This window comes from Phacochoerus africanus, chromosome 16 (genome assembly GCF_016906955.1).
Source record: "Phacochoerus africanus isolate WHEZ1 chromosome 16, ROS_Pafr_v1, whole genome shotgun sequence".
In the NCBI taxonomy this organism is placed as follows: Eukaryota; Metazoa; Chordata; class Mammalia; order Artiodactyla; family Suidae; genus Phacochoerus; species Phacochoerus africanus.
Genome location: NC_062559.1, coordinates 13981512 through 13994986, shown reverse-complemented (window position 1 = coordinate 13994986; position 13475 = coordinate 13981512). Strand labels below are relative to the sequence as shown.

The window sequence follows — 13475 nt, the reverse complement described above, 5'->3', positions numbered from 1 at the left end:
GCTCTGTTTCTCTGGAGAATTCTGCATAATCCACTGAGCATGCAGAGAAAAGAGATTCCCCTGGCTCTTCACAGTTTACAAATAACAACAACAGTGGTTCCGCTCTACTTAAGGCCTCTCAAATGCTTTGTTTCATGTCCTCTCAAGAATCTGACATGCAGGTTAAGTCCTAGGATCCAAACCCAGTCCTGTCTGACTCCTCTGCCCCAGCTCTAGCTGATCTCAAGGACTGCCACTGGGGTTATGCAGGGACGGTGGCTTTGCTGGCTCTTCAGGGTTCGAAGATGGTTGGCTTGGGGGGAGGGGTGGGGGGCTGGAGAGGAGGGGCCAGCAGGGCCTCCTGACGCTTTGAGGGAGAACTGTGCCCTTCACCTTTCAGCAAGCAGCTCCATCTCTGTCCCCTGCCCCAGCCAAAGCCTCTTCCTCGCACTGCATCAAAATACTGCCAGGAGCATATGGACGAAAGGCTTCTGGAGACAGGAGGGCGGCACGGTGGAAGGATGCGGCCTGGGGCCGGACTTCGGTGGCTAAGTGACCAGGTCAAGGCACACTCGCCTGGCGTGGTCTTCGTCTAACACTTATCCGGTTGCCCCCGTGTGCGAGGGCGGGTACCACCCAGACCTGAGCGGGAGATCAGCACGTCCGCGCTGGGATGGAGAGGCCAGCGGGCCGTGCGGAAGGAGCGTCCTCACATCGCGGTTTCTGCGGCGCCCTTCGGCCGCTCGGCTGAGGAGTCCCGGGAGCAGAGCGTGAGCTGGCTCACTCCCACCTCGCTTTGCCCCTCGCATTCCGGCCTGGGCCAGAAGGGGAGGCCCCGGGTGCAGGCGGACGTGCAGAACCTGGTGCCAATCCCACAGGGGAGGCCGTAGATCTCCGAGGCCCTCGCAGTCTCCTCGGATTCCTCCTGGATGTGATTCCATGCCAGGAGGCCTCTCTCCTCCAGGCTTCCTAATAGGAGACAGCCAGCGAGCAGCGGTCAAGCCCAGGCCCGGAGAGAGCCTCTGGCGCCCCCTTCAGGCACTCACGAGGTCTCGTCTCAGTGCTCTGCACCTGCCCGCAGCAGCCCCTTTTCCTCCGGCTTCTCTTCCTACTCCTGCCCCTCGCCCACCCCAAGAACCAGCTCGGCACGTCTCGGCTCATCGTCAGGCATCCCCTAAGCTCCAGGGTACAGCCCTCTATGAACCACGATCCTTTCCACATCTTCAGGGCAGGCTTTTTTTGTGTTGCAGTGCAGTATCTCCGAAATGCAGGTGCACTGGACATTTGGTGGAGAGAAGAAATGTGGAAAGTGGAACACCATGAAGCAGGTGTTGTCACAGAGGTCCTTTCAAGGGGCTTTGGCGGGGAGGATCAAGGAGCGAGCTCCAAAAGCCATCAGTGAAGAAGGCAGCTCTGCGCCCTTCACCAGCCACATCGTCTGAGCTCACAGACTTGGTTGGCTCATCATCACACTTAATGTCCTGTATTGCAATGGTCTGTTTTCATGCCTTTCTTCCCAGTTAGTCTGCGAGTTTCTAGAAGGCAGGGGGCCTGTCTTGCTGCTCTTTGTATCCTCGGTACAGAGCCCCTGGAACCCAGCACACTCGCTGTGGTTTTTATTGCACCATGAATGAAAGAATGCCGTGTTCTCTCCCCCACCAACTAGACTGCAGGCTCAGCGAGAGCTATGGATGTGTCTTCCGCTTTTTTCTTTCTGGTGTATTCCTCACCTTAGGGTCCTTTTAGGGGCTGAATTGTGTCCTCCCACAAAAATCTTAGGTTGAACGCATAACCCCCTAGACCTCAGAATGTGACTGTATCTGGAGATAGTTTTTCAAGAGGCAATTAAAGATGAGGCCTTTAGGATGGGCTCGAACTTAATATGACTAGTGTCATTATTAGAGGAGGAGATTAGGACACTCAGAGAGACACCAGAGATGCACACACAGGAAGGAAAGGCCACCTGTCTTCAAGCCAAGGAAAGAGACCCCAGGAGAAGCTACCCTGCCAATACCTTGATCTTGGCCTTCCAGCCTCCAGAACTGTGAGAAAATACATTTCAGTTGTTTAAGCTCCCCAGTCTGCAGTATTTTGTGATGGTGGCCCTAGAAAGCTAGTACACACCTGTACATCCCACCCAGACCCAGGGTCTGCTCAGATTTTTAAAATCCACGAGCCCAGATTTTTACATGGAAATCTGGGCCAGAGAAACAACGTATGTGGCCCAAATCCTGACCATCTACCCAAACTCCTAGCTTTCAGAGCAAAAGTGAGCCCTACCAGGGATGGTGTTGTCCAGTAGAAAACCCAGAAATCCACCAACAAACATGCCTGTGGTCAGCAGCACCTGGATGACCTGGTCCAGTTGGAGAATCCCTGGAGTGGAGACAAAGTGACAGGGAGTAAAAATGGGCAGGAGGGACTTCCCACTGTGACTCAGGGGTAATGAACCCAACTAGTATCCATGAGGACACGGGTTTGATCCCTGGCCTCGCTCAGTGGGATAGGGATCCGGTGTTGCCGTGAGCTGTGGTGTAGGTCGCAGACACGGCTCAGATTCCACGTTGCTGTGGCTGCGGCATAGGCTGGCGGCTATAGCTCCAATTGGACCCCTAGCCTGGGAATTTCCACTTGCTGCAGGTGCAGTCCTAAAAAGACACAAAAATAAAATAAAATAAAAAATAAAAACAGGCAGAGGATCAGAATAGAGGTTTTTCCAAAGAAGACATCCAGATGGCCAACAGGTACATGAAAAGTGTTCAACATCACTAATCGTCAGGGAAATGCAAATCAAAAACCACAATGAGATATCATCTCATGCCTGTTGGAATGGCTTTTACCAAAGACAAGAACTAAGAAGAGTCGGTGAGGCTGTGGAGAAAAGGAAACCCTTATGCACTGTTACTGGGAATGTAAATTAGTGCAGCCCGTATGGAAAACAGCATGGAAGTTCCTCAAAAAATTAAAAACAGAATTTCCATATGACTGAATAATTCCACTTTTAGGTATTATTCAAAGAAAATGAAAACACAAAAAACATATGCATCCCCCAAGTTCAGCATTATTTACAAGAGCCAAGATATGGAAACAACCTCAGTGTCCCTCAGTGGCTGAATGACTAAAGAAAATGTGGTATAGATTCCCAGTGGATATTATTAAGCCATTAAAAAAAAGAATGAGGGGCTCCTGCTGTGGCACAACAGAATCAGCAGCATCTTAGGAGCACTGGGATGCAGGTTCGATCCCCTGCCTGGCACAGTGGGTTAAGGATCTGGTGTTGCCACAGCTGTGGCTTAGTTCAAGGCTGCTGGATGGGATCTGATCCCTGGCCCAGGAGCTCTGGCTCGGGGCAGCCAAAAACAAACAAACAAAAGAATGAAATTTGCCTACTTGTGACAACATGGATAGATCTTGAGGGTGTTATGCTAAATGACAAAAGTCAGATAAAGACAAATAGTGTATGATCTCATTTATATGTGCAATCATAAAAAAAAAAAACCTCATAGAAAAAGAGATCGGATTAGTGGTTACCAGAGGCAGGGCGTGAGGGCAGGAGGAATTGGAGTAGCTGGTCAAAGGGTAACCACTTCCAGTTATAAGATGAACAAGTATGAGGGCTGTAATGTACAAGACGACTAGAGCTGACATTGCTTTATGACACACAGAAAGTTGTAAATCCTAAGAGTTCTCATCATAAGGAGAAAAATTTTCTCTTTTTTTGCATTTTTTTCATTGTATCTATACGAGATGATGGGTATAGACTAGAATTATTATGGTAATATTTTCACAATATATGTACATCAAACTTTTATGCTGTATACCTGGAACTCATACAGTGATATATGTCAATTATATCGCAATAAAACAGGAAATAAGTCATGACGATGTGATATAGAGCATGGTGACTCTAATGAATTTTTTTTCGAGTGACAGGAATTTCCAGGGACCAAAGGCCTCACCAGCTCTGCCCCTGGAGTGGTCAAAGCCTAGAGGATGGGGAATCACCTGTGTGGAGCCTCTCGGGGTTCTTGTTCACCCAGTTGGGAACAGCAAGCCCACAGTAGATGGAGAAGCCAAAGACAAAGAGGTTTCTGGATGAGTTCATGTCCACGTACTGCAGGAGAGAGGCCCCCAGGGCAGCCGGGACCCATCAGCGCCTGTAGTGCAATCAATCAAACAGACCCCTCCAAAGCCCCCTCCCCTCCCTCCACCACCGGAGGTTGGAGCAGGAAGCTGGACTCAGAGGGCACAAGCTCTCAGCCAAGTCCTGACCCCCACCTGACCCCGGGAGCTGAGTGCTTTGGATTTTTTTTTCTTTTTTTCTTTTTTAGGGCTGCTCCTGTGGCATATGGAAGTTCCCAGGCTAGGGTGGATTCCGAGCTATAGCTGCTGGCCTACACCACAGCCACAGCAACTCGGGATATCAGCTGCTGTCTGCAACCTACACCACAGCTCACGGTAACTTGGAATCCTTAACCCACTGAGCAAGGCCAGGGATTGAACCCATGTCCTCATGGATACTAGTCGGGTTCACTGACCGCTGAGCCACAGTGTGAACTCCAAGGTTTGGATGATCTAATTCGAATTGATGCAACTTTGTTTTCCAGAAGTCTGGGTGCTTCTGGCTACTTCTTTCTTCCATTTGGGGCGAGAGCGCTTTCTGGGACAGAGGAGTCCCTTCCCCTGCTCCCTTGCCCCACCCCGTTCCACTGTCTCCATCCCTCTGGGCTCCTGGCAGGAGATGCAGTGCTGTTGCTTTTCTAAGGATGCCCGGCCTCACCTGCAGGTTGGAAATCCCCACGGCCGTGATGACCCCGAACATCACCAGGAACATGCCTCCGATCACGGGGGTCGGGATGGTGGCAAAGGCAGCCCCGATCTTCCCGAATATGCCCATCAGGAGCAGCACACAGCCCGCGGCGACAATCACCATCCTGCTCCCCACCTGCAGCGCTCAGGGAGACGGGGGCTGGAGGAGGAGCTCAGCACTGGCCAGGCTGCGCGCCCCAGAGGCCTCTGCCCTGCTCCTAGGGCACCACGAATCACGCACCAGGGGACCCACAGGAACAGTGCCCCCCACCCCCGCCGACCCAGAAATGCCCCCCATCTGCTCCCATACGGGGTTGGAGAAAGGATGAGGATGCGACCTTGAGTCTCCACTTCTGCCCTCACCTCTTCTCTCTGCTGCTCTCACACTTATCATCAAGTCCTGGTTCAAATGCTCCTTCTCTAAGGAGCCTTTACAGTGAGGCAGGAGGTCTCTCTTGGGAAGGAGCAGCCCAATGGTGGTCTGAGAGCCAATCCCAGCTCTGCCTCTAACTAGCTCCGTGGCTGGGGTATGTTACCTAACCTTTCCAAATGTCAGCCTCCAAATTTACCAAGTGAGATTAATAATGCTGACTTCACGAGCTCATTTTATGAGGGTAGCATTAACCTGACACTACAGGAAAAGGAAGTCCAGTTGACCCTTGAACAAGGAGTTTGATTTTTTTCAATAGTAAACACTACAGAACTAAACAAGCCATGACGAGTTGAGTACATGGATGTAGAACCGCAGATATGAAGGAAACATGGATATGGAGGGACCACGTGTACAGAGGGCCAACGATAAGTTATAAATGAGAGCTCCCACTGTGGCTTAGTGGGTTAAGTACCCAATATAGTGTCCGCGAGGATGCGGGTTCAATCCCTGGCTTCACTCAGTGGATTAAGGATCCAGCATTGCTGAAAGCTGTGGCATAGGTGGCAGAAGCAGCTTGAATGTGGCATTGCTGTGGCTGTGGTGGAGGCCAACAGCTGCAGCTCCAATTCAACCCCGAGCCTGGGAACTTCCATATGCCTCAGGCACGGGCATAAAAAGGGGAAAAAAAGAGTTACACATGGATTTTTGACTGCGTGGAGGATTAGTGCCCCTAACCCCACCTCATACACCATACTGTTCAAGGGTCAAATGTACAGATCAATATTCCTGATGAATACAGATGCAAAAATTATCAAGAAAATATTAGCAAACCAATTTAATAGCACATTAAAAGGATCATATACTATGATCAAGTGGGACTTATCCCTGGGATGCAGTCTTAACATATGCCAATCAACAAATGTGATACACCACATTAATAGAATGAAAAGAAAAACATTACCATCTCAATAGATGCAGAAAATCATTGGAAAAAAAAAAAAAAACACCCTTTCATGATTAAAAAAAAAAAAAAAAACTTTCATGAGTTCCCTTCATGGCTCAGCAGTTAATGAACCCGACTAAGATCCATGAGGATGCAGGTTCAATCCCTGGCCTTGCTCAGTGGGTTAAGGACCCAGCATTGCTGTGAGCTGTGGTGTAGGCCAGCAGCTGTAGCTCCAATTTGACCTCTAGCCTGGGAACTTACATATGTCACAGGTGTGCCCCTAAAAAGAAACAAAAAAATTTTTTTCAACAAATTGAATATAGAAAGAATGTACCTCAACACAATAAAGCCCATATACAAAATACTCACAGCTAACATCACACTCAATAGTCAAACGTTTGAAGCTTTTCTTCTAAGGTCAAAACAAGACAAGGATGCCAAGTCTCATTACTCCTACTCAACATATTACTGGAAGTCATAGCCATAGCGATCAGGTAAGATAAAGAAATAAAAAGCATCCAAATCAGAAAGGGGGAAGTAAAACTATCTTTATTTGCCGATATTATGCTCTTATATGTAGAAAACCCTAAAGACTCCACCAAGAAATTGTCATAGTTAATCAATGAATTCAGCAAAGTCAAAGGATATAAAATACAGAAATCAGTTGTACTTTTTTATACTAACAGTAATTAAACATCTGGGGGAAAAATCCCATGCATGACAGCAACAAAAACAATAAAATACTTAAGAATGAATTTAACTAAGGAGATGAAAGCTTTAAGACTTTGATGGAAGAAATTGAAGACACATAAATGGAAAGATATCCAATGTTTCTGATTGGAAGAAATTATATTATTAAAATGTCTATACTGTTCAAAGCCATCTATAGATTCAATGAAATTTCAAATTTCTTTCTTTTATTTATTTATTTTTTTGTCTTTTTAGGGCTGCACCTGCAGCATATGAAGGCTCCCAGGCTAGGGGTCTAATTGGAGCTGTAGCCACCAGCCTACACCACAGCCACAGCAATGCCAGAACTGAGCCACTTCTGCAGTCTACACCACAGCCCACGGCAATGCCAAATCCTTGACCCACTGAGTGAGGCCAGGGTTCCAACTGCAACCTCATGGTTCCTAGTCAGATTCATTTCCTCTGCACCACAATGGGAACTCTGATTTCTATCAAATTTCCAAAGGCATTTTCACAGAAACAGAAAAAACAATCCTAAAATTAGTATGTAACCACTAAAAACCCTGAATAGCCAAAGCAATCCTGAAAAAGAAAAATAAAACTAGAGGCATCATATTCCTGATTTCAAACTATACTACAAAGCCATAGTAATCAAAACCATAGACCAATAGACCAGAAATGAGAGCCCAAAAATAAAACCATGCATACATGACCAACTAATATGTGGCCACAAAACTTGGAAAGGATAGTCTCCTCAATAAATAGCATTGGGAAAACTGGATAACTACATGCAGAAAAATGAAACTGAACCACTATCTTCATACCACTCACACGGTTTAACTCAAAATGGATTCGATACTTAAATGTAAGACCTGAAACTGTAAAACTCCTAGAAGAAAACACAGGGTAGCTTCTTGACATTAGTCTTGGCAATGATTTTTTTTTTTTTTTGGATATGACACCAAAAGTACAAGCAACAAAACTGAACATCCACAAGTGGGACTACACAAAAATAAAAGACTTCTGCACAGCAAATCAATCAACAAAATGAAAAATCACCCTATGATGTGGGAGAAAATATTTGCAAACCATCAGATGAGGGTTTAATATCCAAAATATATAAAGAACTCATACAATCCAATAACAACAACAATTTTTGAATGGGCAGGAAGCTGAATAGATATATTTTTCTAAAGAAGACATATACATGGCCAACAGGTACATGAAAAGATGCTCAACATCACTAATCATCAGGAAAATGCAAATCAAAACCACAATGAGATATAACCTCACATCTGTTAGAATGGTCATCATCACAAAGACAAGAGGTAAGAAGTGCTGGTGAGGATGGGGAGAAAAAGGAATTCTGTGCACTGGTGGCGAGAACGTAAATTGGTGCAGTCATTATGGAAAGCGGCATGGAGGTTCCTCATGAAGTTAAAAATAGAACTGCCATGTGATCCAGCAATTCCACTTCTGGATATTATGCAAAGAAAATAAAAATGCGAACTCAGGAGTTCTGGTCGTGGCGCAGTGGTTAACGATTCCGACTAGGAACCATGAGGTGGCGGGTTCGGTCCCTGCCCTTGCTCAGTGGGTTAATGATCCGGCGTTGCCGTGAGCTGTGGTGTAGGTTGCAGATGCGGCTCGGATCCCGCGTTGCTGTGGCTCTGGCGTAGGCCGGTGGCTACAGCTCCGATTCAACCCCTAGCCTAGGAACCTCCATATGCCGAGGGTGCGGCCCAAAGAAATAGCAAAAAGAGAAAAAAAAAAAAAAAAAAAACACGAACTCAAAAAACCATTCATCCTCTGTGCTCACTGCACCATTATTTACAATAGCTAAGATATGGAAACAATCTAGTGTCAATCAATGGATGAATGGATAGAGAAGCTAGGGCATATAGAGGGAAATATTATTAAGCCATAAGAAAGAATGAAATCTTGCCATTTGTGACAACATAAATGGACCTTGAAGGCATTGCGTTAAGTGAAAGAAGTCAGACAGAGAAAAATAAATACTGAACGATTACGTTTCCATGTGGAATCTAAAAAAGCTAAACTTGCAGAAGCTGCAGGTAGAACTGGTTACTGGGGGCTGCTGCTGGCGGAAATGGGGAGAAGTTCATCAAGGAACACAGCCTTCCTGTTAGAAGATGAATCAGTTCTGGGGGGCTAATGCACGGCATGGTGATTAGACTTAACAAAAACTGTGCTGTACACTTCAAAGTTACTAAGATAGTAGATCTTAAATGATCTCACCACAAAAAAAAAACAAAACAACCTGTAATTATGGAACATGATAAGAGGTGTTAGTTACTGGTGGTTTGTTTTTTTGTTTGTTTGTTTGTTTGTTTTGTTCTTTTTGCCTTTTCTAGGGCTGCTTCCCACGGCATATGGAGGTTCCCAGGTTAGGGGTCCAATCAGAGCCATAGCCACCGGCCTACACCAGAGCCACAGCAACTCGGGATCCAAGCCGCCTCTGCAACCTACACCACAGCTCGCAGCAACACCGGATCCTTAGCCCATGGAGCAAGGCCAGGGATCGAACTCGCAGCCTCATGGTTCCTAGTTGGATTCGTTCACCACTGCGCCAGGAGGGGAACTCCCTAATGGTGGTTTTATATGTACATATATATCTCAATAAACACACTGAACACCTTAAACTTATACAATATTATAGTCATGGGTACCTCAGTAAAGCTGCGGAAGGGAGCTGAGGCGCCGGGGGCACAGGGATGCAGGGGGAGAGGTGGGGATGGAGCGGAGAGCGAGAAGAGGGCTCCAGCGCGACGCGCTTGAAGGGCCGTGGAAAGGAGTTAAATTCCAAAGACAAGGCATAAAGACAACGTGATGAATCTAACACGCAGTGGATAGCGGTCCGCCTTGGAAAGGAAGGAAATTCTGCCAGCTGCACCATATGGATGAACCCGGGGGACATGAAGTGAAATAAGCCCCTCACCAAAAGACCAACACTGTCTGATTTCCACTTGGACCTGGAGCAGTTAAATTCCTAGACAGAAAGCAGGTGGTAGTGGCCCCAGGGCTGGGAGAGGAGGGGGAAAGGAGGGGTTGCTCAGTTGGCACAGATTTCAGTTTTGCAGGAGAGAAGAGTTCTGAAGTTTGGTTGCACAACAATGTGGGTGTGCTGAACTCCACTGAACTGTACATTTAGAAATGGTTAAGATGCTAAATTTATGTTCTGCGTACTCTGCCACAACGAAAAATTTGAAATCCAGGTGTTTTCATTATGGCTCAGTGGTAACAAACCTGACCAGTATCCATGAAGACATGGATTCGATTCCTGGCCTCCTTTGGTGGGTTAAGGATCCTGAGTTGCTGGGAGCTGTGGTGTGGGTCACTGATGCGGCTCAGATCTGGTGTGGCTGTGGCTATGGTGTGGGCCGGCAGCTGCAGCTCTGATTCAACCCCTGGCTGGGAATTTCCATATGCTGAGGGTATGGCCCTAAAAAGACAAAAACAAAAACAAAATTAAATCCAAAGACAAAGGAGACTCTCAGCAGAGCTGGGCTAGGCAGGGCAGAGAATGATGTGATTTCCATTTCCAAAAGTTCCCTCTAGAAACGTCACTTTGTTATTATTAATCAATGCATTTTCTCAATTAGGACAAATTAGATTTTCTCGGCAAGCAATTATTATGGAATAGGTGTAAACTGTGATTGCCCCTCACCTATGGGGAGGTTGATTAAGATACAAAACTGAGATGAGGCTCATTTTCATGCTGTCATACTGCACTATTTGGTCCAAACTCAAGAATCTTAGAGGTGAGTTTTCCTCTAGTTCATTTCTTTTTTTCTTTTTTTTTTTTTTTTGGTCTTTTTAGGGCCACACGCGTGGCATATGGAGGTTCCCAGGCTAGGCATCCAATCCGAGGTGTAGCTGCTGGCCTACGCCACAGCCACAGCAACACAGGATCCGAGCTGCATCTGTGACCCACACCACAGCTCAGGGCAATGCCAGATCCTTAACCCACTGAGCGAGGCCAGGGATTGAACCCACATCCTCACAGATGTTAGTCAGGTTTGCTAACCACTGAGCCATGCCGGAACTCTTCTAGGTCATTTCTATAGAGGATCAGTTGTGCTAGAATCACTACTAATCGCTACTACTTGGTTTGCATAGAGTTCTTCAAGTAGCTAGGAGTTTGTTTTACCCCCTTAGAGCGGCTATTAGATCGGGAAATAAAATTGTTTCTAAGGTTTTTAAAAATACTCTGCTGTGAAGATCATGGGCTGTGGTCTACACGTCATCCCATCACAGAGCCCATCCCAGTGCCAGCACACACAGCTATCACACTGGGCATTCCTGATCATTGTGCTAGTCAAGGGTTATGTCTGGGGTTTGAGTGACAGCTATCAGTGAGACAAAAAATGACCTCTGACCCGGAAGCACTCAGTATGACCCTCAAAAGTTAAAGCTGTGCTGCAAATATCTGAGGAGCCCCTCATGAGTCTATTATCAGTGAAAGTCTGCAGGTAGTTCTTGAACCTTTCCCTCCATCTATGTCTATTCCCAGTCCTTCAAAGATACTCTAGTGTTGTTACAGTTTTGTAAGTGAAAAAGTTCCGGAGATCTATTGAACAACAATGTGAGTACACTCAATACTACTGAACTCTACATTTGAAAATAAAATGGGGAGTTCCCTAGTGGCCTAATGGTTAAGGATCCTCCATTGTCATTGCTGTGATACAGGTTCAATCCCTGGTCTGGGAACTTCTGCATGCCACAGGCCTGGCCAAATAATAAAAATAATAATAATTATGTACATTTTACCACAATTTTATTTTATTTTATTGCCTTTTAGGGCTGAACATGTGCCACATGGAAATTCCCAGGCTAGGGGTCGAATCAGAGCTTCAGCTGCCAGCCTACACCAGAGCTCACGGCAATGCTGGATCCTTAACCCACTGAGTGAGACCAGGGATTGAACCCTCAACCTCATGGATGCTAGTCAGTTTCATTACTGCTAAGCCGCAACAAGAACTTCCTTAAAAAAAATTTTAATGTCAACAACTTGAAGTCCATTAATGCAGCAGTAAAGCAGCAGATTCTGCCTGTGCTTATTTTCTTAATTGTCCTCATTAGAAGACGGGGTATAAGAATTTACCACTTACGAAGAATGTTTTGTTTTATCTACAATGGTAACAATGAACTGTGGGAACAAAGGCATGAATCTAAGCACAGCAGATCAACCTGTCAGGTTCAACCATATTCCTTGGATATGCAGATGGTCTCATAAAGTCAGCAATAGGTCATCCCCAATCCTAGAACCACAGAACTGATATGTGCAGCCCTATACCTCCTCTAGTCTGGGCAGGGACTCCTAGAGAAGTGAAGAGAAAGCTCTGGCCTTCAGCCTGATTTCTCTGGGGCCAACAGGGAGAACCAGTGCAGATGCAACACACGGCCACAAGGGGGAGGTCTAAGTCCGAATCAGGGTTAATCTGTCTCCTGGATTTGTAGCCTGCGTGCTCTAGGCATTTTTCTTTCCTGTTCTTTCCTCTCCTGTAAAGGGTCTTAATTTAGACATGACACACCAAAAAAAAAAGTTGTTTGTTAAATACAATTTTCTGTTCTGCATGAGATTTTTTCCCTTTAGCAGGAAAAATATCTACTACTTTATACTTACGAAGCCCCTTCCTATATCTTTGCGTGAGCTAGTGGCCTCACGTGCAAGAACATTTCTCTCACTTGCACTAAAGGTTTTGAAGCTTTCAGAAGATATCAAAGAATTTAGTGTCAAAACACACAGAACTTGCCATAGGGGTGGGTGCTGGCTCTGCTGTTTGCTTCAGGGTTTTAGCTCACTCTGTGACAGAGGCCGTGCAGGATACACAGGTGGATAGGTCCAAAGGAGCTATCAGAAAACACAGGTTGGGGAGTTCCCCTCATAGCTCAGCAGGTTTAGAACCCAAAATAGTACCCATGAGGATGAAGGTTCAGTCCCCTGCCTCGCTCAGTGGGTTAAGGATCCAGCAAGCTGTGACGGAGACCTCAGATGTGTCTCAGATGCGACGGTGTAGGCTGGCACCGGCAGCTATAATTTGACCCCTAGCCTGGGAACTTCCATATGGCGCAGGTGAGGCCATTAAAAAGATTTTTTTAATAAAAAAAGAAAGAAAACTCAGGGTGGGGAAGTGTGTGGGGGCATCGTGTTTGCCGAAGCTCACAGAAAACACAGAAGAGCAACACAGCAATGCTATTCTTTTCTAAGTCGTCTTAGAAAGCACCATCCCAAAGAGTATCTTGCTGACACTATAGGGCCTTCCTGTGGAAAATGGGGGGCCATGAAGATATTTTAAGCAGGGACTAAGGTACCTGGGTTCTAGAAAGATCCTTGGGCAGCCATGTGGTAGTCAAATAACAGAGGGGCAAGATGCTGAGAAGAGACAGTTAGGGACACTGCCATGTCCAGGTGGGAGACAATAAAGTTGAGGTACTGGGAACGGAGATAAGAGGACGGGGAATTACAGGCATGTTGAGAAAACTGGACCCAGTGTGAGGGGCGCAGCTCAAAGAGCAGTCACGGATGACTTGGGTGAACGCACTAAGCCAAGGCTCACAGAAGAAGGACGGGGCCATGGACTGAGCATCAGAGGCCATTCTGAGTGTGAGGTGTCCTTGGCATATTCAGGTGGAGGTGGCCAGGGGGCCACAACC

The 13475-nt window shown here is 46.5% G+C and overlaps 1 protein-coding gene across 8 annotated transcripts in view; it reads right to left on the bottom strand.

Annotated features, from left to right (window-relative positions):
- The window catches only part of LOC125117246 (solute carrier family 23 member 2-like), a 59647-nt gene that overhangs the window by 11869 nt on the left and 34303 nt on the right, over positions 1-13475 (bottom strand). For 3 of the 8 annotated variants that reach the window (XM_047762991.1, XM_047762990.1, XM_047762994.1), the window contains 4 exons: positions 4760-4924; positions 3985-4136; positions 2260-2355; positions 109-948 (listed from right to left, as the gene is read on the bottom strand). In XM_047762991.1, coding sequence (XP_047618947.1) covers positions 579-948; positions 2260-2355; positions 3985-4136; positions 4760-4924 — 783 coding nt within the window. In that variant the 3' untranslated portion in view covers positions 109-578. Of the gene's footprint in view, positions 1-108; positions 949-2259; positions 2356-3984; positions 4137-4759; positions 4925-13475 lie in introns of those variants that run through there. The other 5 variants (XM_047762993.1, XM_047762996.1, XM_047762995.1 and 2 more) reach the window with 3 other exon arrangements.